Source organism: Perca fluviatilis, chromosome 15 (genome assembly GCF_010015445.1).
Source record: "Perca fluviatilis chromosome 15, GENO_Pfluv_1.0, whole genome shotgun sequence".
NCBI classification, from domain to species: domain Eukaryota; kingdom Metazoa; phylum Chordata; class Actinopteri; order Perciformes; family Percidae; genus Perca; species Perca fluviatilis.
The window spans coordinates 25,645,880-25,666,492 of NC_053126.1; the positions used below are offsets into that span (position 1 = coordinate 25,645,880).

Below are 20,613 nucleotides of genomic sequence, written 5' to 3' on the forward strand. Positions count from 1 at the left end.
TGGAGTGATACATTGACGCGGCCGCCATTTTGGGACGGACATGCCGCGCCTCCTAATGCATGTGTGTCTATCCAGGCAGGAGGTTTATCCACAATTAAAATAATCTTTTCTTTCTGAGTTTCCAACTGATTTCCAAGTGGTTTGCTTTGCTACAAATGTCAGACATGTATTTATGATACAGCATACTTGTGTAGGCACTGATCCAAAGGTGTGGAATCAGACCTCTCTTAATGTAGATTTGCAGTTGAAAATATACTTTTCACACTTAAACACACACATACCAAACACATAATAAAAAAAACAACCCAGGCAACCAAGTTGTCTAAAAATCTTCTACTTTATTCAATAACATAAATGTTTTTGTAAAACATTCAATAAAAAATGATCTTTAATTTATTGCTCATTGTCATCTTTACACTAGGACTTGATCTGATGCATAATATTTTTTTTTCCAAAGCACTCTCACAAGGAATATGTTGCTAGATATTTAGACAAGATTTTATGCTGCCATTATAATAGTAATAACTTACATACGTATGCATGTTCAGATTATATAAAAACAACCAAATAAAGTTACAGTTGCTGAACAGAAAACAGACAAGGGACAGGCAGACTCAGGAATCCTCTCGTGTACTTTTGGAGCTGCATTTGTTGCATTTCCAGTGGTGTTGTAAGAGAACAAAAAGTTTTAAACCTTTTGAGTTGTAAACCCATGTTGGAAGAGGGAATTAACTTAACACTGGAGAAGCTACAAACCTGAAGCTCAGAACTTTAGTTCTTTGTACCGTGGAAGCCGTTTTAAAAGTCCCCTTTCATGCATTTATTATGACATTGCAAGGCTAGATTTTAGTATCATTCTGTCAACTAGTTAACACACATTGTACTTTCCAACACCTAAACTATTCAAATAAAATTAAATTAAATAAAAAAATAAATAAAATAAGGGAGGTGTATACTTTACATGCCAGTGAACCAAAGAGTTTATAAAATGGCTCCATTTGGAGTCGTCATGTTGCATAATAAGCTTATTGTTGTACTGGATATCCTAAATTCACCGGTCTCACTTCAGCTACAGTGACACAATTGCACATTGCAGTTTTTCTTTTGTTCCCAAAAAGTATTTTTAATAAATCTGAAACGCGTCAGTATGATTGGATGGAATCTTTGCTTGTCGGACATGTTTTACAGAACATATGAAGCGCGGGTCTAAGATAGATGCAAGCATGTTTGATAAAAAAATTTTACAATTTATTAGCACGTCATGGACCATGTCATTGTTGAAATTGAGTTTTTGTTTTGTTTTTTAATAGGGAAATTAAATATTTGCAGTTTTACATTATATGACCAAAGTGATCCAAGCACTGTGTAGCCTTTTGGGAACCGGGTCATCTTGAAGAAAATGTATATAATGAGACTCATTACAGTACTGAGATGATGTGAGGCTCCCCTGTCCCAAGTCATTTAAAGAATCCCACATCCTTGCTACTCCTCCCCTCATACACATTCTCAATGTGTGTGTATGTGTTCTGCTCATCTGCTCGGCCTCAGGCTTGCCTGTGTGTGTGACACAGCTGCGTGTGTGCGTGTGTGTGTGTGTGTGTGTGTGTGTGTGTGTGTGTGTGCGGTGTGCGCGCGCGCGCGCATGTACAGTATGTGTGTGTTCTTCTCAATCCGCAAGGGAGCTTAATGTTCAAATGTATGCACTTTAAAAAAAAAAATGTAAGAAAATAAATACGCACACGTAAACTCACAATTACAGTCACGTGCACGCACACACAGGCCAGTTCTGAGGTCAGTGGTTATCATGCCACATATTTACATTCTCGTTTTAAGGAAACTGTGTACAAGGCAGTAGTAGATGGTGATCTGGCAAGGTTTAGTCTTTTTTTTTTTTTGTGTTTGTGTGTGGTCATTTTTAGTTTTTTTGGGGGGGGAGGGGTATGAGGAAGAGGGAGTGCAGACGTAGGACACGAAAACTAAGGTGAGAAAAAAGGTCTCGTCAATAAATAAATAAATAAATAAACCAAGTATTAATTAATAAGTTAATAAGTTAAAGGGGTTTGTCTGTACATGTGTGGAGAGAGATAGCATGTGTGTGCATGGTCTGTTTGATGTGGATTGTTTGTGCGTTGTCCTTAGAGTCTGTAGCTAAGGAGGAAAAGAAGCAGTAAACTCAACCCCCGCCCCCCCCAGAGACCCATAGCTTCATTCTGCTTTGACAACACAAACAGAGCTGCTATGAAACTTTGGGATCTAATGACACTGAAGCAAAGAGAACTGGTTGCAGATCTCGTCTTTTTATAATGTAAATGCGATAACCATGCTTTAAAAAAGTTGTGTGAAATCAAAACTACACATGTAGGAAAACTGTAGTCACACTGGGAAGATAGAAGTGAAAGCTGAAAACACAATTTCAATGTGATAATGATCCTCTCTTAACTCTTAATTCTCAAACCCTGGCAGCTACACACACTTTTGTCTTCCGACACGGTCAGACGACACTAGTTTGTGTCAAGCAACTAATACGATGGTTTCCACAAAACCATTTTTTTTCTTTTTTTTTCTTTAAAGAATCTGATCTGTAACAGTGGAATCATTTGTTAATTCAATTTGTGGTTTATGTATTAAAGTTGAAGGCACAATGAGTAGGATTTTCCTAAAAAAACGATGTAAAGACAAAAATGATTCCTGTCAATCATCACTTATGACCCACTAGAAGTGTGTAGTGGTGTCCGTATCTGCAAAGACCCTTCTCTCTGCCTGTATTTTGTCTTCTCTTTACATTTTGCTGTGTTCGGGACGTTTCTGGGCGTCAACCTCTATAAAAAAGTAGCGACCAGGTGCCAGATCGTAAGCACGCATCCAAGAGGAAGCTACGAAAATGGCTGTCACAGCGTCGAAAATATAGCAAGGCCAAATGCCAAGCGGACAAAGCTGGTTCCAAAACGAGAGTGAATCTTGGGTTGGTTTTCACCCGCTGGCGAGCACCATAACGCTCGATGAGCCGCGGGGAGGAGGGGGCCAACTTTGAATGTTGTGTTTACAAACCAAAACCGAAAAAATCCTACTCATTTTACCTTTAAGTAATTAGTCAATAATAAACATGTTTATAATTTGTAAATGCGCCATAAGAACCTATAAAGATTTCAAATTGGTAATAATGAAATTCATAATGTTACAATGGCTTACAGTATAGGCATAGATGTGTTACAACTGCCCCCATGTTGGATGGGAAATGCCTTGAATGCAGACAAAGACACCATTTACACTCATGCGTCTTGGGTGGATTGGATAGCTGTCACATAGGGCTGGGCAATATATCGTCTTAGATGTTGGATATCATAATATCGTTATATGACATAAGTGTTGTCTTTTCCTGGATTTACAGGCTGCATTACAGTAAAGGAATTTTCTGAACTCGCAGTTCTATTATTTTCCTTTACCCACTCATTAGTCATCCACATTACTGATGATTATCACAAATCTCATTGCGTAAATATTTAGTGAAAGCACCAATATTGTGATTTTTTTAGATTTTCCTACTGTCAGATATCCAAAAAGCTGATTGTAAATGTATCCAAGAAGCGTTTGAGATGGGCTGAAATTCAAATGCTCAAACCATTAGCTTATGGATAGTTGTTAGCTAGCTAGCTGAACTGTTATTTTCGTAACTAAACTACTACTGTCACTACCCGATCCATACCGAAACCATAATCTGTTCAGGTCCTGTACCCCTGACCAAAAGGCAGATCGGGTTTTCGGTACGGATCGGGCCACCAACAACTACGGCGTTTTTGGCATTATTGAACAGCCTGAGGTGCATTACCACCAGCCTATAATCTGGAGTAAAGCCAACATACATGTAGCCCAGGAAAACCAAGCAATCCGATTTGTGTAAATATAAGTGTGTTAAATCACATCTGGATTTAATCTTACTTTACGCATCATATATACGCTGCAGTCATGAGTCTTAATGTCCTTTACACAAAGGTCCAACGTGTCTTTTAAGGCAGATTTCTAACTTTGGGGAATTGTGAAACATTAAAACCATTGTCTGTAAGACAACATAAGCAATTCCTTGGATTATAAGTATACTGTATTTACTATAAATCATCTTCATTCAATTATGAATCTTCATAGGTTCTTACAAATAGTTTAGTTGTAACGAGGTGTTAGTTATTTTGTCAACTACAGTGTGCTATCTATTAACTTTCAATTGAAAAAGTGCCTAGGTTTTATTATCATTTTGTAAGAGCAAGTAGTTCTATCTCAACATGGAACAAAATTCCCTCAGCAGATCTGCAGTCAGTCTGGCAGTGAGAATTTTACAACTCATCAAAAATGGAAGGAAGAAAAGCTGCTATGCTCACAATGAAGAGTAGAGATTGTAAGAGGAGAGGAAGCGTGTGACTGGCAGCTGCATAAATAACTCGTCATCTATCATACAGAGACATGTAATAGGAGTATTGATCATCGTCATCATATATCATAGTAATGATGCATTGCTGTGGCAGGAATAAACTTGCAGTGGATGCATGGCGGTCAGGGAAAAAAATTTATAAAGTTTGGAGTGTGTGTCTCTGACAGTGTGTGTTTTTGTGCCCTTGTTGGAGTGTGTGTTCAGGGAAGTTGGGGGACATCAGCTGTTGTACATTCACGGTGAGACGTTAGGAGGCGCTGTCCTGCCATGGCTTTCACAGGCCGGGACAGGAGGGTCGGGTTCAGGGGTCATCTGTAGATGTGTGTTGGTTGGCGTGGTTAAAGTTGAAAGGTTGTGGCAGGGTGGTTGTTTTGTTTGTTTTTCTTCTAGAGAAGGATGCACTTTCCTTTCTCCACCCACGGGTTGTTCTTCATCAGCTCCGGGTTCAGGAAGGGATCCTCGGGGACGCCGTCCTCTATCCACTTTACCAAACTTTGTGGAGAGACAGAGAGGGACAGAGGCATTTTTCAAATTCCAGAGGAAGTTTATTACCACATCCATCCTCTATCCACTTTTCCTCTTTTCCCATACAAGGCCAGGAAGAGAGGGAGAAGCTGAGCAAGCAGAAGTAAACACTTTCATTTAGCCTACCCTACAACTGTAGCTTTTTGTGTGCTTTTATTTTTTTGGAGAAAGTCCTTTTTATTTAGCCAAAGTGGTGTTGCAGCAGTAGTTGAAATCACATAGATTAAAGAGTACAAATGTTATGGCCTCACCATGAGCTTTAATACTTGACATGGGTGACAATAAGATGAGTCATCTGATTTTAATTGTTGTGCTTATTGTGTAATGTCAGATTTTTTTACACTTTGTAATTAATTTGGGAAATACGCTCACTTTGTTAGCGAGGGTACAACGAGAAGATCTTCTTTTTGTTGCACAAATATGAAGCTAGCACACAAATAGTTAGCTTAGCTTTTCTGGATGCAGAAACTTCCTCTGCCTGTAGTCCGAAATATAAGCCCCCGTGAAACTACAAAAAACATTTTTTACACTTGGGTTTTTGTACGGATTAAACAAAGAAGACATAACACGTTAATTAGTGAGCTTTAGATGTGGTGGATTGGATGGGCAGGGTCAGGCTAGCTGTTCCCCTCGGAGCCCGGTCTTTATGCTAAGCTAAGCTAACTGGCTGCAAATAATAAAAAATTAAAAACTGAATTAATAAGCCTTAAAGCACTCACTTTGCTTGCTTTAACACAGATTTGTTTCTGCTACAGCCTTACTTGGTCTGGTATGACCAGTAGCTTATAATGGATAATGTTAGCTAATCTTAGCTAACTTTAGATAGGTACTGTTTTGTAACATATCCTTACTATTCTGTGCTAGTGCTACATTGCTGTTACACGACGTTTTAGCATGTCACCGATATACATGTTTACTTCCTGTTTTACTCTTGTCATAAACACATTGAAATGTCAATCCATGACAGTAGCACAAGTAAGGAAAGATTATTACTAAGTAATGCCAGCAATATACTGTATGGCTAATGTTTGCTATCATTAGCCACCATAAGCTACTTGTCATATGAGACAGTAAGGCTGAAAACCCTCTGAGTGTACTGTTATTTCTTCACTCAAATGTTACATATTCTCACTTTAAATTCATAATTATTCATAACAGTACTTTACTGTTATGAGGGGTGGCAGTAGCTAAGTCCGTAGGGACTTGGGTTGGGAACCGGAGGGTCACTCGTTCAAGTCCCAGTACGGACCAAAGTACAGAGTGTGGATTGGTAGCTGGAGAGATGCCAGTTCACCTCCTGGGCACTACCAGGTGCTCTTGAGCAAGGCACCGTACCCCCCCAACTGCTCAGGGCGCTGGTCCAGCACTGGCAGCCCACTCACTCTGACATCTCTCCATTTGTGCATGAATAGAGCATGTCTGTGTGTATTTCAGGCCTGTGTGTAGTGATTTCTAACAAACAGAGTGTAAATTGTAATTTCCCAACTGGGGATCAATAAACAGTATAAATAAATTGAATTACTTGAGTAAAACATTGCACTCTTTCCATCACTGCTTCTCTTTTTAGATTCTCATTATTTTTTTATGCAGGGTTTCAAAACTCTGACCCTGAATACTTTAGTGAGTGTCATGTGTGCTGATGAAGCCTCAGAAGTGTTTCTTCTGAGCTTCCTTGATTGGCCCCTAATCTAGCGGCACGGCAGTGAGAGTCGGAGACAGACAAAGAGTGCTGAACACAGCTTTGCTTAATGATTAGATGTGTGCTGTGGCTGTGACAATAGGCTTCAAGGCAGCATTACTTAATGAAGTCATATCACTGTTTTATTATTGTGGTGCAGTGACTAATGCTGTCATATCCAAAGTCATTGTATTTATTCAATCATTGTACTCATTACAATGAACAGCAGCAGATATTGCTTGCCTTATGTGAGTAGCGTTTATATTAGTGTATAATTGAATAACCCGCTGAATACTTGAGTTACCTTGGAAACAGCAGTTGGCTAAACAATCACAACTCAAGGTCCACTTGTTCTGGAGCTTTCAACCATATGACACAGCCTTTTTTGGCTAATAGGGTGTGCTCAGTAGTCATAGAACTGTGATTAAAGTTGCCGACTGCCTCACTGACCAGTAACTTTTGGTTTGAAAGAAATTTAAGATCAAAAGACCATGGACATCAAAATGAAGTATTTGAACCTCATAATTAAATTCAAAATGAGGGAAAACCTGCAAAAGGTCCCCCCTCCACTTGGCTGGCTACGGCCCTGTCCTATCACGGTTGTTTTTCGGGGCTTGAACTCCGTGCAGGTGCTTGTAGAGCATTTTGTGGACTAACTACTCACTCAGTCACAGTTTTGGAGGACTTCTCTCGTTTGAAGGCCAGCTGGTACTTGAGGCTCTCCACCTCTTTCTTCATCTGGGGTACGTCCCACTCATCCATGGCTGCAGCTCGATGTAGGGCTTTTCTACCTGTGCACAGCAGGGAAGCCACAATTAAATGTATACAGTGCACACAACACTGTTAAGTAGTAGTCAGGCACACTCCATACAACTATGCCCTGCAGCAAGAACACAACGGCGTACATCTGACTTATAACCTCTGCTTAGCAATTCCACCTACAGGAGAGAAAAATGGAGGCTATTAAATGTTAGAGAACAAAACAAGTGCTGCCAAAACTGGCAGAGCCACTTAACACCACAGGATACAGGATGCATTCTTTTGTGTCCTTAGGGCTGCATGTTTCCACTTTAAGAAAGGTTCCCCAGCTTTAAGGGATATGCCAAATTTAATTACGTTTGCAAGCAAACTTCACAGCAGTTCAACAGCACTGCTGTCTCATTTTCTCAAAATCAGTTTTTCTCATAGACTGAGGCAGAAAGCTCAACTTCAGTAGCACTTACATACACCAAATTTGCAGTTTCATTCCTGTCTATATTCTGAAGTTTTTTTTTTTATTTTTATTTTTTTTTTACAGAGTGTTTTGTTGATATATCATTCATAGCCTGATTTATGTGAAAATGTTATATCTAAAAACTGACTAAAAAATAGATTTTTTTTATGGCTGTTGACAAAAAAAAATGTTTTACAAAGTATTAAAACAAAATATCCAAAATTCCCTTTGTCAAAAACCTTTGACACTAAATGAAACAAGACTTTTGAACCTGGCTTTATCCATTGTTCAGATTTCCGTTCTGGAAATATATGCAAGTTATTTAACCAAAGAAGGCCTCATTTGCATATTTAAACATAACATTTCAGGAAACCTTTAATACAAACATGCATAGTCTTAATCCCCTAGGAAAGTGTCATGGTGATATCTATTAGTTAAAATATTTCCCATCACCTGCAGTGTCTCCCCTTTAATTCACATTTTGGTTAATTTTCTTTCCTTCTTCTATATTGTCACTTGCATTAACTGCAGGTTACGGTAGAGCAGATATTTAATACCTGAAGGGAGGGAAGAGAGAAAATGTTTTTGCTTCTATGCCCAACAAGAAGAAAAAGGACAGCCTGTACTCGTGCTGCGTCCCATTTCTTCCCATTTGCCCTCAATCCTCCCCCATCCCTATTGCGTGTGCTTCTGATATGTAGTGGCATCCCAACACAAAACTTCACTCTGTGAGACGAGTGCTTAGCCCTCCCCTCCACACCCCGTCACAACAAGGTTTATCTGAAGCAACAAAAGGGCAGTAATGCAGCTTTAAGCTGGATGTGATCCTCTATTACAGTGATTTCTAACCAGGGCTACCTGTCTGCAGTTGCCAGACGGCACTTTGACAAAAAAAGAAAGAAATGATGGTATAAAAAAAAAAAACCACCTATTGAGTCAGCTGAAACACCAGAACACCGGTACCTGTTGTGATTGAGAGTGCATGAAAGCTGGCGGGTTCTACAGTACAGGCAGTGGTGGAATGTAACTAAGTACATTTACTCAAGTACTGTACTTAAGTACAAATTTCAGGTACTTTACTTGAGTCATTTCTTTTCATGCCACTTTCTACTTCTTCTCCGCTACATTTTAGAGAAAAATATTGTACTTTTTACTCCACTACATTCATCTGACAGCTTTAGGTACCTTACAAATTATGCACACAAAACACATGTGGGCCTAGTTTATAAAATATGATGTTTTATTATAAATGAAACTACCCAACAATATATAGGCCTACGAGTCCAGATTAAATGATTAGACGATTAAACACTTAGTTGATTGACAGAACTGTTTGGCTCGTTTCCAGTTTCTAAAATGTGAGGATTTTTCTGCACAGAGTACATTTACTTTTAATACTTTAGGTATCTTTTCCTGATGCTACTTACACACTTTTACTTAAGTAACATTTTCAATGCAGGACTTTTACTTGTAACATAGTATTTTTTACAGTGCAAAAGTTTGCAGTTAGTACTTTTACTTAAGTAAAGGATGTGAATACTTCTTCCACCACTGTCTACAGATTCTGTGTATATATGACACCAGCACTTCCTGGATCTTCTGAAGATTGAATTTTCCGGGCAAATCTTGTGCTAACTACCTAAAAACTAACTGTATACAAAAGTCTTAGCCACTCACCCATCATAATAAGATCAGTACTCCCTCAACACAACCTGAAGAGATCAATGCATCAGTAATATGCACTTTTACAGGTCCTATCCATTTCGCCCACACTGTACAGTAAGTGCGAGGAGCACATGGGAAGAGTTAGCTTTCAGCCCTTTCTGCTAGAAATCTGGTTAGGTTTTAGGCAACAAAACTACTTGCTTAGGCTTAGGAAAAGATCATGTTTTGGGTTAAAATAGACCCTTTCTGGCAGAAAGCCCTGAAGGCTAACTTCTCCAATGTGCGTAGGCGGAGCTGCAAATAACAAAAGACAAAATCCATCCTATGGAGACAAAACTGTAGTGCGTTTTTATCATGTCATAGGGTGCTGGCTGTAAAGACCACTAAACCTAAATGTCATGACCGGCTGGAGGTCACCTAATTGCGTAGGATATCATAGGAATTGGTGTGCATAAGTTTTCGCACGCCATCATACGAACCCGTTCATGAGAATGCGTTGCACTTAAGTAGGCTACCTCATACAACACTATTTCACAAGATCCAAACTATCCCTTTGACGCACCGATATGAGAGTGGTATTGACCGTCGCATCTCACTTTCAAAAATAAAGGAGTACATAGGAGTATTTCCCAAAATGTTAAAATATTCATTTAAACACAGTATATTTAGGACTTTACAAAATCCACTGAGGCCACACACACACACACACACACACACACACACACACACACTTGGATGTTGAAGGGTGTTGAAGTGAAAGGAAGTGCTTTTGTGAATGTATTTTGGGCCATGACTAGTTTGTACCTCGATCTCATCTCACGTTTCATCAGGAAAACACTATATTTACATATAATAATTGGAATTGGAAGTCTTCTTCTTTGTCTGTTCCTCCCTCTCCCTCTCTCACGCTCTGTGTCCACTATACCCTCTCAATACTCTATATACCCTCTTGTGTGTGTACTTGTGTACCCTTGAGTGTGTGTGTGTATATGTGTGTGTGTACATGCGTGCGTTCAGGTGAGCCGAGCACTTGTCTGGTCTGCACTCAGAATCGATCTCACTGAGGTGCTTCAGTGGTATTTATAAAAGGGACATTAAATAATACTTGATATTATGCAATGGTCCTTTATGACAGTTTAGTGAGCGGGGGTGGGGGGGGCATTGTGAGGCAGGAAATAGTTGCTCTGATTTCAACACCTACTTCACCGTATGGTCAAGATGCTAATGAAGTACATAAACAATACAATAGGAATGTGTTGTATTTAATTTAAATGGCTCTGAAACTCTCTATTTTTACCCCAATGCAGTGTAGTTAGAATGGTGTTTGGAAAAATATAGCCTACAGTAAAACGAGAATCTAATAACACAAAAACATACATGCTTATATTCTACATATGTCCGTATGGTCGCTGCATGTTAGAAAGTAATGTTTCACACCGTTCCTTCAAAATGGATATTTAAGATGTTGGAGTAGAATGAATCAATCATCTTTCTGCTAAAAGCCTACACTTCGTTTTACAGAGAGAGACACCACACTGGGAAAAGAAGTACCATTTTGCTGGAGAGTGGTTGAAAAACAATGAGAGATTAAGCTAAAAAAAAAAACTTCCTCATGTAAAGAGTGGTCTTAAGAGTGTTGGAGGCAGACAGTCATTTCGATTTGGAGATAAAAACGGCAGTCCTGTTAATAATTAGAGAAGATAAATGTAATGTTTGGCGGTACGTCGGTGTTTATCATGGATGTGTTTACTACTGTTGCCAGGCAGCCTGCTTTCCTTTACTTCCTCCCTCTTCTTCTCTACTACTTTAGCTTATTCCCTGATTATTTTGTTTGTATGCCCCCTGGCGTTTCGGAGAATAGCTACTGCAACGAACAATGCCGCTAGTCTCCTAAAGAGTGGCGGACCCCACGTGACACAGATACAGGAAACTACTCCGAGTTGGGGTGTCTCGGTTCTAAAGCGTATCTGGTTAAGCGTACACGTCTCCGTGCGTGCTCGTATCGCGCATCATCTACAGAGACCCGCGTCACGGTGTCACGCGCCAGTATAACTGACGCTTTAGGCGTACGTGCAAATGACTACAAATAGCTGTTTTTGAATGTATCTCTGTAGTATCGAGTTTTGAAAAATGCTTTGTCATTAGATATGGAGAAAATCAAATATCAAATATTTTTGACCAAATACCTCTATCGATACAGCAACGATATTGTAGTGTTGACTATTGGTGCTTTCACAAAATATTTACACAATGATATTTTTGATAAATAATCATCAGTAATGTGGATATAATGACAAAGTGGATACAGGCAATTAATAGAACAGTTACAACAGTCTGGTAAGTAAAGTTATGACATCACTTTACTGTAATGCAGCCTTTAAAACCAGGAAAAGACAACACTTATGCCATATTACGATATCCAAAATCTAAGACGATATCTAGTCCTCGTATCAGGATATCGATATAATATTGATATATTGCCCAGCTCTACTTGTCATTCAATATCCAATTTCAATACCTAAGAAGTAAATCTCATCAGCGTCAGTGAGCCAATAAGCAGGTAGCATGCTTCTACCAAGATCTAATAATGCTGCTGATTGGCTGTTTAATGTTACACGTCATAGAGACAGGCAGGAAAAACTCTACGCTACGCACAGAGACAGGAATCACGTATTAGGAGCTGGAAAATAAATAAAAAGATTGTATAATGTTGTAATTTCTTAACTACTTTTTTAAAATTGATTTTATAAAATTGGTATCGAAAAAAAGTATCATTCAGGAACCGTTATCGAAGTCTAGGTTTTGGTATCGTTATCGGTATCGAACATTTTTTAACGATACCCAGCCCTAGACAAGAAAAGGTTGTGGCTCAAAAAAGGCGAGACTGAGACATGCAGTGAAACAGACATTTACAGTATAATGAGTTAGTGAGGTGTGTGTCTGTCCTTTTGTGAGTTTAAAGGAAAACACCAGGTGCAATATTACATGAAAAAGTGTGTGTGTCTTAACAGAATTGTACTGTGTATTAGACAGAGAGAGAGAGAGAGAGAGAGAGAGAGAGAGAGAGAGAGAGAGATGGCCGCTTCCTGGCTGAGATCAGGTTTCAGCGGCCTCCTCCAGAGACGACGGGAGGATTGAATGCTTTTTCTCTTTCTTACTCTATCACTCACCATCTCCTTCATCCCTGTTTTCCCCTCCTTCCCACTTTCATTTCTATTTGTCCGCTCGATCCATCTGTTTCCCAGCCTCTACCTCCTTTCGGGTCTCATTTTCTCGCTTCTTCTCAGCCAATGTCTTTTTTGTGGCTAATTTTGTCTCATTCTCGGCATTTTTTTTCCTCAATCTTTTTCTGCTTCAGTCTTTGTCGCTATCTTTCTGACAGAGGGATTAAGCAAGCTTTGGGGGTACTGGCTTGAGGACGTAAAGGTGGTGTGATGGTAAACTGTCCACAGCTAAATAAATCCAATTGCTGCATAATTGACAGAAAAAGCTCCAAAAACAAACTGTCTGAATATGAATTTAATATTATGTAACTGCAGCTTTAGCCTTAGTCTTTTAGCACATGTCAGTAGCCATCAAGTGCATATTCAAGAATCATTTAAAGGGTTCTTGTTTTAAAACAAGTCAACTTCAGCTGGAGGCAGTGTTTCCAACCTACTCCTGAAGCTAGCATTAGCTTAATTAGCTAGCTACAGTGGATAAACTCCGCTAGCGAGAGCTGCCATGTCAGTCGACAAAATTGACGGTCGCCAGCTAGAAATGAAATCAGGGACCCTAATGTTTCACAAATGACTAGGAATTTTGAGTATTAAATCAGCCATCATCATAGTTGTTTTGCATATAGAAAGTCATGGCGTCACGCCAGACCAGCCTCTGTTCCATTAGCTGCTGTAACTCAGTCAGCTTTTTTTTGTCGGTCTTTCTGAAAAAAATATGCATATTCCTGAGGTTTTCTTTCCATATTCATCGACATCCACTACAGCACTTACTGACAGAAACAGAAACCTTTAAAAAAGTCAAACTACGTTTACTTTGTGAGCACAGAGGTCCTGGATGCTATCAGAGTTTAGTCTAACATTAGCCGCTATGATCCTGATCTTTATTGGCTTAGGGAACATTTACATTCCAGCAACCCCAGTCAACATTACCCAAGACAGTGTTCCGTTTGCCAAATACACCCTAAAAGTATTTTTCCTTGTAATGTTCAAAGTGTTTCCTACTGTTCAAACAGAGAAAGCATTTCCAATCAACTTGCAGAGCTAACGTTAGCCTGTTTAGCTAGTTGATATAATCTGCCTTTTACAGTGTCATTTCAGCGGGCAAAATTAACGGTTGCTGGCAAGGCATGTAAAGCTGCTTTTGTCGTTCTCTGACAGAAGTCAAAGCCTAACAGGTGTAGCACAATAAGAGGGTTAGGGTTTAGGGAACGGCCAATCAATGGACTTGGGCAGAATGACCGAAATCTAATAATTTGTGATGGTTATGCAGCACATGCAACTGTTCGCTCATGATTCACTTTGTGCAATGATTTGTAGTTAAACTTTCTCTGCAGCTTAAGATAATGCTTAATTTTCCACTGTGTATTGTTTATTTTTTAGTTATAAATTAAATATTGGACATTTTCAAGAATGATTACTTGAAAGTTAATTAGAGAATTAATAATAACTCCCATTAAAAAAAACTACGTGTGGCAGCGCATTTTTTCAGCTTTCTAGCTGTAATCTCTGCTGTCCAAAAACGTGCACGGCATTCAGTCTACTACAGACCTGTCTGAACTAGCGCTAGCGGCGACCTAGCTCATGGACTCGATGTCAAAGCGATGTCTTTAAATAATGTTGTCCTCTCTCTTCTCTTCTCACTCATCTAGCTACCTGCCTGTTTCCATTATATTCTCCCCAATGTTTCTCCATTATTAACCTCATGGGCATCATTGCCTTGTCTCCTTCTCCTTCAAAAATTACTCTGCCTCACATTTGCTCAATAGCCGTACTCATGTACATCATGTCTGTGTTAATCTTCTACATCTCAGCTACCAGCCAATTACCAGCCTGAAGCAAACTTTAAGCCTTAGACGTCCAAATCATGGAAAAAGTATTGCCATGTGGCTTACTGTTGTCTTACACTGTGAGGTTTGAATGTAAAATACTAGTCAAGGCAGGTTTTCCCTGCGCTGCATGCATTCTCCCTATTTTCCTTTCATTGCTCTCTGATATCTGTTTTCAGTCTGTCTCCTGCTGTCATCCGCGGATGCCTCCTCACTAAGTGCTCCCAGTCCATTTTCCAACCAACGGTTAGATTTAAAGGTGCTCATGTAGTTTATTACAGGCGGTTCTCATGAACCATTTGTACATGTAGCTACGAAAAGTAAAGGACTGCAGTAGACCTTTTTCAGGGCAGACATGTTGACATGTCATAGTAGGAAAATCACAGGTGTATTCAAAACCATTAATGCTGGCTGCATTCCACTTAGGAGAGGCCCTGGTATTGTGCATGCTGACTCACTGAAATAGCTTACTGGGACACTTATTCGTTAAGGTTATCAATTTCAGCTGTGCTTTTCCTACTATGACAAGTCAAGATGTGTGCTGTGAAAAAGATCTATTCGTATGTAGACCATGTATTTTTTGCTGTATAAACCACATTGGCTGCCGCTGTATAGGAGCGCTATGGACCTCTCATTGTTAGAGAGGAGGTCGGGGTGAATAGGTGGGTCATTAAACCCAGGGCCAAGCAGGTGAGCGGAGTTCACTTCCCGGGAAAAAAAAAAGACTTACCAGACACCCAGGAAAGACGTGTTTGTTCCCGGGGAGTATTTTAATCCAAACCACAATCTTTTTCCTAAACTTAACTACCCATTTTGGTTCCTAAACTTAACTGTTGTCGCCGCATTACGCTCACTTTTTGTCAGCTAAACTCAACTGCCACGGCCCCTGAAAGGACCGTCATCTCGCGGTGCTCTATTGCCGGCTCCCAGTAACTTTTGGTCGGCTAAACTCAACTAGCAACGGCCGCTGATACCACCGACTGCTCACTGTGCTCTGTAGCCCGCTCCCAGTAACCTATTGTCGGCTAAACTCAACTAGCAACCAGTGTTGTAGTATCGGTCTTGGTCTTATGACCAGTCTCAAGACCACGTTTTGAAGTTCTCGGTCTCGTCTCGGAATCAACCACATTTTTACTCTCGTCTCGGATAAAGAGGACAGACGAGGGTTCTAGAGGGCTCGCCGCTAGCGGTCATCAGTCTCGCTTCACTGAGCACTGACAAACAAAGAAAACCGTCAAACAGTGCGGAGGCTGCACCTGATTGGACGAACACTTGACGTGGGGCCCCTCTGCTCCCGGACCATAATGGTGGCTCGTTTGGAAAACTTTCTCATATTTTAGAAAAGTAGTTCACTGAAATGTGTTTCTACAAACATTTTATGCGAGAAATAGGCTATGTAGTTTCTGAATCTGTCTTCATTTCAGATGGATAACTGTCATTCGAAGAGATTTGCGCAAGTTTTTTTAAATGGCGGCCAGTCAAGCTGCCCGCTCCTCATTTGCATTAAGTTGCCTGGATTCAACTTTATGCAAATGAGGAGCAGGCAACTCGACGCCCTGCTTCTCCCAAGTCGCCACAATGCTACCAGAATGCATTGCGCTGCTGCTCACATAGACAATGAATGGGAAGCGGGGAAATGATGCTTGACAGTGGACATGTACCATCACGCTATAGCACCTTTGTTAGGCTATCCTTCACAGTATGGTGCTTTTGAGCTTGTTCACATGTTTACAATGATAATGCTAGTCAGGGAGGATTTATACCATGGTCACCATTTAAGTTTAAACTGTTAGCATGCATACATTTGCTAATCAGTACTTAACACAAAGTACAGCTGAGGCTGTCGGGAATATAGTAGTAAATAGTAACAGTTAGAAATTTGGCAGGTATTTAATCATACTGTAAAGCAAAGTTTTGGACACATTAAAATTTTGACCCGATGATGGCGCTAGATAAAAAGTCGGCAGGATACATTTTCAGGGAGCCATTAATGCCTGTGCAAAAGTTCATGGCGATCCATCCGATAGTTGTTGAGATATATCAGTCTAAGGTATTTCAGTCCTAAATGACAAACCGACTGTCGACATTGCCATCCCTAGAGTCACGCTGCCAGTATGGCAAAGAAAAATTGAATGTTCTTTGTCTGCTGCACTGGATCACAGTGTACTGCGTGATGTATTTTCCTCATCCGAGCTGCTGAATCAATGTGAAAATAAACTTCTAGTCAATTTATATAAAATCTGTGTACCGGCTGAACCAGGCTCTGTCTGCATTTACACTAAAACAACAGTGACCTGTGCTTTGCATATAATCTGAGTTATGAAACAGTGCAGTCATCTTGGCAGTGCTCTCATTTTTGCAGTATTTCTACTTAATATCACAATAATTATTTGATGTAAATGTGCTGCATTAGAAGTCAAAGGTAACTAATGTAATCCAATGTAAACCTACTGTATAATGTAGGCCCATCTGTGAAGCACTTTAGTATCAGTGTAAGAAATGTTGGTTGAGTGTTCAGAGGAGCAGTGGGTGGTTTGAGGTTTGAGTGTGTAACTGCATCCGATATACTGAGCTGTAAGTCTAAACTGGGACACTTTGCCATGAAGGGAGTTCAGGTTTGCCTTAAGATAATACTCTGCTAAGGAATTTTGGAAGATGAAGAACCAGTTAATTACATTTGCTTTATTAAAAACTATTCTTTGAGATCTTCTAATCAAACTTTTTCCTGTCTCCTCAGCTTGAAGGCAATCCAATCCTCCAGCCTGTTTTGTCACAGGTAATTAATAACTCAACGGGGCCTTGGAAATTCGTTTTCGAGTTGTAGAGGTGTAAATCCCACGTTTTATCACGATATCACAATATTATATTGATTCTTTGGACAACGATACTGCCACTTTATGATTTTGATTTGATTCAATTCAGGGGCCTGCGACCGATACAAGATTATACTAAAGCCCGTTTAACCCAATCAGTTACATTTATATATATATTTACAAAAAGCAACTAAAATAGGATTAGTCAATATCATTTCTAAACTCTTCCAGACATTTCAATTAAAACCAAACTACTCTTTTTGATAAAAAGAATGACTATAAAGTGGAAATTTTAAAATAAAAGGCGCATCTTAAAGATGACGATATGTACCAATATTTTCACTTTGTATTGATAATATTGGATCGTTGAGGATTTAATCGATATATTGATCCATATCGATGTACCGTTACACCCCTATCCAGTCGTAGTGTGGCTCAGACTCCAAATGGCTGTTTTTGTGTGTGTGTGTGTGTGTGTGCTGCTTTTTAAAGACATGTTTGGGTGGGTGTGTAGTGGGGATTGTTGAGTGGTTGTTTAAAGGGGGATATGTAGGTTGCATGGAGATTTGGGTCAAAAGCATCCAGAGATTAGCCTCTGCCCCCTGTCTCCTCGCTGTCTTCGCAGCCTCACACAGTAATATACTGTGTATGTGTGTGTGTGTGTGTGTGTGTGTGTGTGTGTGTGTGTGTGTGTGTGTGTGTGTGTGTGTGTGTGTGTGTGTGTGTGTGTGTGTGTGTGTCAGCAGTCGGCACTCTGTGTGCTGAGCTGCTACCAATGCTTAATGTGTTAAATCGCTCTGTCTGACTTGATGATCTGTGATGGCACAGATAGCAGCTTGAAGGAGAAACCAAAGGTTAAAGGGACATAAAAAAAGTGAGTAAGTGAAAGACAGAAAGAAGAGGATCAGACAGGTAGGGAGAGATGCGAGGCAAAGAGACAGATGAAGGGAAACAGAGTGAGGTGCCTCTGTAGCTACTGCAGTGTAAATAGAGACTAAAAATAGAAAGGAACAGGCAGCGCTCCTCTGACCATCTGAGAGTGGAGACTAAGAAAGAAGGAAGAGCTGTTAAACTGCAGAGGAGATGTTGCTGAGGATTACAAATGCCAGATGCTGACAGATGATATTTGAGCTTTTACAACCAGCCGATCTGTTCGGCACTTCAATGAACTCTGAGGACAATGAGGACCAGTCCAGCTGATATCACACAAGCATACATGGGGAAATGTCCAGTCGATCAGATCTGATCAATATAGGCCTGAAATGGACTGGATGGAATGTAGGTTTTTGTGTGTATGAGGGTCAGCTGTTATGTATCTGCCCTGTTCCCACGTTGTAAGGAGCCCAATCAGAGTTCTCTTTAATCTGGATGTGTTTGTCCATAAGTGTGTGTGTGTGGGTGTGTGTGGTCCCAGGGGCCAGCCAGATGGGTGGCCCAGGTCCCCGTACCAGAGCCAGAAGGAATTTAATTAGTATCATGGATTGATTAGTGAACAGGCATATTGTGTACAGTCCCAGGGGCCCCTGGACCAGAGCCTCTGTGTGAAGGGACCGTTAACCTGAATGTTTAAAAGTCAATCAAACGATTACAAAGTCACACAAAATAACGTGACGCAGAACGACCACAGAACGACTACAAAGAGATAGAGTATGGCCACAAAGAGACATGAAATTATGACAAAGAAGCAAAACGATCACAAAGAGACACAAAAACGGCTACAAAGACAAAATCAACAATGAGACAAATAAGGACTACAAAGATGCAAAGCGTCTACAAAGACACAAAACGACTACAAAGAGATGCAAAATGACTAAAAAGACATGCATAACAACTACAAAGAGACAGAAACTGACTACGAAGTCACAAAATGACTAAGAAAAGATGCAAAAAGACGACAAGGACACGCACAACAGCTACAGAGCGACTCAAAACATCCGCAAAGAGATGCAAAATTACTACTACAAAGACACAAAACGACTAAGAAGAGACACAAATTGACTCCAAAGAGAAGCAAAACAACTACAGAGAGATGCAAAACGACCACAAAGACGACTACAAATGACACGGCCATTTTATGTTTTCTGTGTCTTCTTTGGCATTCATTTATTACACTAAAAGAACCAGGGCTTTAAATGTGAGACTTACAGTAACACATTTATCATTTTACAAATGTGTCCCCCTTCTTTAAAACTGGGCCCTAATCTGGACCCCCTATACCAAAGTTTCGAAAACCGCCCCTGCTCAGAGCCAGAAGTAAGACAAACATCTTCCATCTTTAAAAACAGGGTCAGGTGAGGCCAGAGAAAGAGAGGGAGACGGAAAGGATAGAGGAGAAAGTGCGGAGGAGAAATTTAAGTTTTATGTAACATTCGTGGGTTCCATACGGACCAGTATTAAAGTGTGTGTGTGTGTGTGTGTGTGTGTGTGTGTGTGTGTGTGTGTGTGTGTGTGTGTGTGTGTGTGTGTGTGTGTGTGTGTGTGTGTGTGTTGGGAGGCTGGATGCAGACAGCACAAAGTGTGAAATCGTCCACCCAAATTGTTGCACTTTGTGAAGTAGGCCTACACACAAAAATAAACAGGTGAGCACATATACCAGCACATATTAGTCAAATCACATTCACAGAAATGAATTTTCGAGCCTATTTGATGCCCATATGGAATCTAACGCGAAGTTATTATTGCTGCAGAAAGGCCTGTAGGCTTATTAGGATGTTACAGCACTGTGTTGGTACAACATGCACGGTGAATGATTATTATAATTGCATAATGTGACTAAAACAGACATGCAGGCGCATCTCTTACCTCACTGATGCGCCGGTGGAGGCTGTTGCTCTTTCCAAGTCTGACCGGTGCAGTTAAACCGGAGGGGGGGCAGAGAAGACGGCTGGACCGACACAAGGCTAGAGGATTTTAGTCCCCAGCTATAAAACAAATATAACAGCAGACTTAATGTCCGTACACTTTAGTTTGTCTCGGGGAGGCGGTGCGCACTCTCAGTAGCCTATCCACTGGAAAATAAACCAGGGATAAAATCCGCAGTCTCCGGAGTAAAAACAGACGATGACGACCAGTCTAAGTCTGTCTGGAGCGCTGGAGGTGGAGGAGCCTCTCTTTAGCCGGTAGTTGGATGTGTGGCTGCTGCCGAAGCTGAAGCTGCCCGAGAATGAGGGGAGGGACATAGGAAGTTAACGAGATGGTCCGGTGCGCGCTCCGCCGTTCACTGGCCGCTTCTCTGCTGGGAGCCTCCTATATGAG

At 40.4% G+C, this 20,613-nt stretch overlaps 1 protein-coding gene across 1 annotated transcript; it reads right to left on the bottom strand.

Moving 5' to 3' along the window:
- Positions 1-318: 318 nt before the first annotated feature.
- On the bottom strand, positions 319-20,613 carry gng13b (guanine nucleotide binding protein (G protein), gamma 13b). The gene is made up of 3 exons (XM_039823935.1): positions 20,161-20,613; positions 7,288-7,414; positions 319-4,912 (listed from the first exon to the last, which is right to left on the bottom strand). Exons 2-3 carry the CDS (start codon positions 7,383-7,385, stop codon positions 4,807-4,809), a joined length of 204 nt encoding a protein of 67 aa, XP_039679869.1. The 5' UTR covers positions 7,386-7,414; positions 20,161-20,613; the 3' UTR covers positions 319-4,806.

Bases quoted from the DNA above. Each gene is read 5' to 3' on its own strand.
- gng13b (XM_039823935.1), bottom strand. From the start codon at position 7,385: ATGGATGAGTGGGACGTACCCCAGATGAAGAAAGAGGTGGAGAGCCTC. The intron at 4,913-7,287 runs GTGAGTAGTTAG...CTCTCCACAAAG, and splicing joins TCCTCCAAAACTGTGACTGA to TTTGGTAAAGTGGATAGAGG.